The sequence below is a fragment of the Alligator sinensis genome, unplaced genomic scaffold, assembly GCF_000455745.1.
Source record: "Alligator sinensis unplaced genomic scaffold, ASM45574v1 scaffold284_1, whole genome shotgun sequence".
Taxonomy (NCBI): Eukaryota; Metazoa; Chordata; order Crocodylia; family Alligatoridae; genus Alligator; species Alligator sinensis.
Genome location: NW_005842105.1, coordinates 1,013,637 through 1,016,863, shown reverse-complemented (window position 1 = coordinate 1,016,863; position 3,227 = coordinate 1,013,637). Strand labels below are relative to the sequence as shown.

At 38.5% G+C, this 3,227-nt stretch overlaps 1 protein-coding gene across 2 annotated transcripts in view; it reads right to left on the bottom strand.

Moving 5' to 3' along the window:
• The window catches only part of AHCTF1 (AT-hook containing transcription factor 1), a 67,768-nt gene that overhangs the window by 12,637 nt on the left and 51,904 nt on the right, over positions 1–3,227 (bottom strand). For both annotated transcript variants that reach the window (XM_025205145.1, XM_006024504.3), the window contains exons 29-30: positions 1,750–2,179; positions 174–276 (exon numbers count right to left, since the gene is read on the bottom strand). In XM_025205145.1, coding sequence (XP_025060930.1) covers positions 174–276; positions 1,750–2,179 — 533 coding nt within the window. The remainder of the gene's footprint in view (positions 1–173; positions 277–1,749; positions 2,180–3,227) is intronic.

The window sequence follows — 3,227 nt, the reverse complement described above, 5'->3', positions numbered from 1 at the left end:
GAACCTGCAGGATGCTTATACTACAATAAATGGGTCCATAGTCAGGAAGATGCAAGGAACCCATTAAACATTGTTTATATCATAAAAATGAAATCAAGAATAAACTTGAAGTATAAGCCAGCCCACAGATATGAATCTTTGGATACCTGAGTTACTTATTTTTATATACTTACCTTTCACTCGCTGTCAAAGGAGCAGAGGCCTCAGCAGCTTGATATGCTGATGCACCATTTTCAGGAAGGGTGGGACATTCAGTTTTCAAATTTCCCTCAAATTCTAGGAACAGAATTAATAACTGAACAAGGAGCTACTTGCTTTATCCACATTTAAAAACTGTTTATTTAATTAATAATATACAGACCTGATTATGTACTTTATTAATGTTTCAAATGCAAGAGATCTAATGGAATATCTAAGCCTATAAATGCACAAAGTCTGAAATATTACTACTACAAAGGAAGAAACTTTTTGTATACACAGTATTTTCATTATAGTATAATTTGATCTCCTTTCATATTTTCATTACTACTGACTTCATATTCCTTTCAAGAGAAAAAAACTGAAAGAACTGAAATATATTTTTGGGAGATTAAGGAAAAATCTCTCTCTCGCTATTAAAATGCAATGCATTACTGGACGGGCAGCTGAAGAAAAATCAAGCAGCAGCATCTGCTCTTAAAATCAGATGTTAGTCTCTCAGTCTGCTTCTTCCACTTTTCTTGGACTCTGGGCATTTCTAGCTCATTTCTGTAAGTCTTTTCCCCCTTTATTATTTCAATTTCCCCATTTTACCACAGATTGTTCAATATACCCCCTCCTACCTCGTATCCCTGAATGATGATTAACTGAGTTGAAAGAGGCTGGACCTGGGTGTCCTGCAACTGTTAATAGTAGCCTTTCCCAGGCACTACAGAAATGACTACAGAAACATGAGAAACTTCCTTTTCCTCAAAAGATACAAGGGAAATCATATAAGGCTACTTCCAGCACTGAAAAGTGCATGGAAAAGCATCATCAGTTTGTCTGATTGCAAGAAGCATGATCGAAGAGTCCAGATGACTAAACTACTTTATTAGACAGTTGGACCTGTAACATGTTTGGATTGTGGTAATGGACACAATACTTGGGAACTTCTGCTGGTCACAAAGGCAAAGAGCTGAGACACCTCAATGGGAACAACCTGCCTTCCCCATGACTGCAGAATTCTTGTAGCTCAGAGTCGCATTCAAACCATCTACAGGAGGGCATTAATACTTCCATGCATAATCGTTGATGTGAAAATTGCTATTTCAAGATTAGAGGTGACACATAAATGGATGTAGAATACCATAAATGGAATGTCCTGGTACCAGAAATAGCACATCTTGCAACAGGAAAATGGAGGGGAGGGAAATGCTAGATAAAACCCATATTCTCTTTACAAATACTACTACTTTACTTTCAAACAGGTCAAAGACTTTCCTATTGAGAACTTGGCCTCTGGCAAATATGAAGCAGTTACTTAACTCTAAATACAAAATAAATTAACCTAAAGAAAACCCTGTCACGCTCTAGACCACCTAGACCAGAAATATCAGTCTCCTGGCTGCAACTAAATGTGAGCCCAAAGGGCAATTTATTCATAGAATTTAAGATGCCCAAGAACAAGGGTTTATAATGTAGTCTTTTCCAAGTATCCCAAAAGTATCATTTAAAGGTATCCAAACCGCCAATTTATTAGATAACAAGTTATTACACAATGAGACATACCAGTTTGTTTCTCCAACTCTGAAGAAGCTGCTTGTTCAGTCTGTGAAGGTTTGTTTTCTACCACTTCACTAATTTTTTCTTCCATTTTCTTCTGTACATCAGCAGCATCTTCAGTGGAGGAATCTGCTGGTTTCAAGGCTATAAAGATAACATCATCTTCAAAATCACCTGGTGATTTTGCATCTTGATATTCCAAAGTAGTTTGGTCTGACCTGGCAGAAAAATCACTAGTTTCTTTGCTGACTTCCATTTTCTCCAAGTCATCTCCTGTTATGTCTTCTGAGGATTCATCCAATTCAACATGATCTTCCTCATGACTGCTCGAAGTAAAGGGAGCAACTTCATCTCTGTTCTTAGACACAGTGCCCTCCATTTGAACTCCAAGACTATGTTGAGATGAAGCTATAAATTGTGTATTATCTCCTGTCACCTTTATTAAAAATAAGGCAAAAAAATCAATTAATGATATTCAAGATTTTGCCAAGAATAAAAAACATGCTAAACATTTGGCATTTTAGAAGTGTATCAATGTAACAGTAAGCAAGGTACTGACAATTAATAACTATTTTGAAGCCCATAATATTAACATCAGCTTTGCTTCTAAAACAGCTTGGGCCAAGGCAAGTCCACTCATTCTGTGGGGGGAGGAGCAGTTGCAGGGGAGGTGCAAAGCATCCTGGGATGCTGGGGGACTATGCGTTAATTTGAATCTGAAGGGGATCTGGAACAGAAGTTCAATAAATCAATTTAACCTAAATCAGTTAAGTCTGATCCTGCACCCATCCAGGTTTATCTTAAAGCAGTTTTGGCCATTTTGAAAGCAGTTTATGTGCACTGCACTTCTGATGTGTTACGGATTTGAACCGGTTTCTGATCACTTGCACAGATGTGTGTGTAAATTCTGTCCCTAGCCCAGAATTCTGATATCAGTAGACAGCATAGCGAGTGCATCATGACATCATGAAATGGCCTTCTGAGGATCCAGGCTTCTGATGAGTGACAGGATACAGAATACCAACTATGTGAGAAGAACAGTGTTACACAGTCTCTCCAGTAAAAGAGAGGGAATATTGAGTCTATGTCCCTACAGAACATAATAATTAAGTCAACTAGTTCCTGTGGAGTGAAACACCAATGTTATACCTTTGCAGAGCTTGTGAAAGAAGTGTCATGTCAGGCATGTCTGTTGCCTGGAGGGTGATATACAGAGACTGAGAATGGTGGAAAAGTTTAGGGAGATGCTTAGTGGTACCCTCCCCCCCCACCCCAAAAAAACCCCAGCAACGCCCCCCCATACTTTCAGGGATGAACACTCTGCAGTGATCAGCTTTATTTGCTATTTGTCCATAAGTTCCTTAAAAATCCACATGGATTTCCACTTCTAAAATACTCTGTGGAAGGAAGATTCAGGATCTCTTGAATTTAGCATGAGTTCAGTGAGATTTGATTGTGCAGGATGTACTGTCTTTTAGGGACAG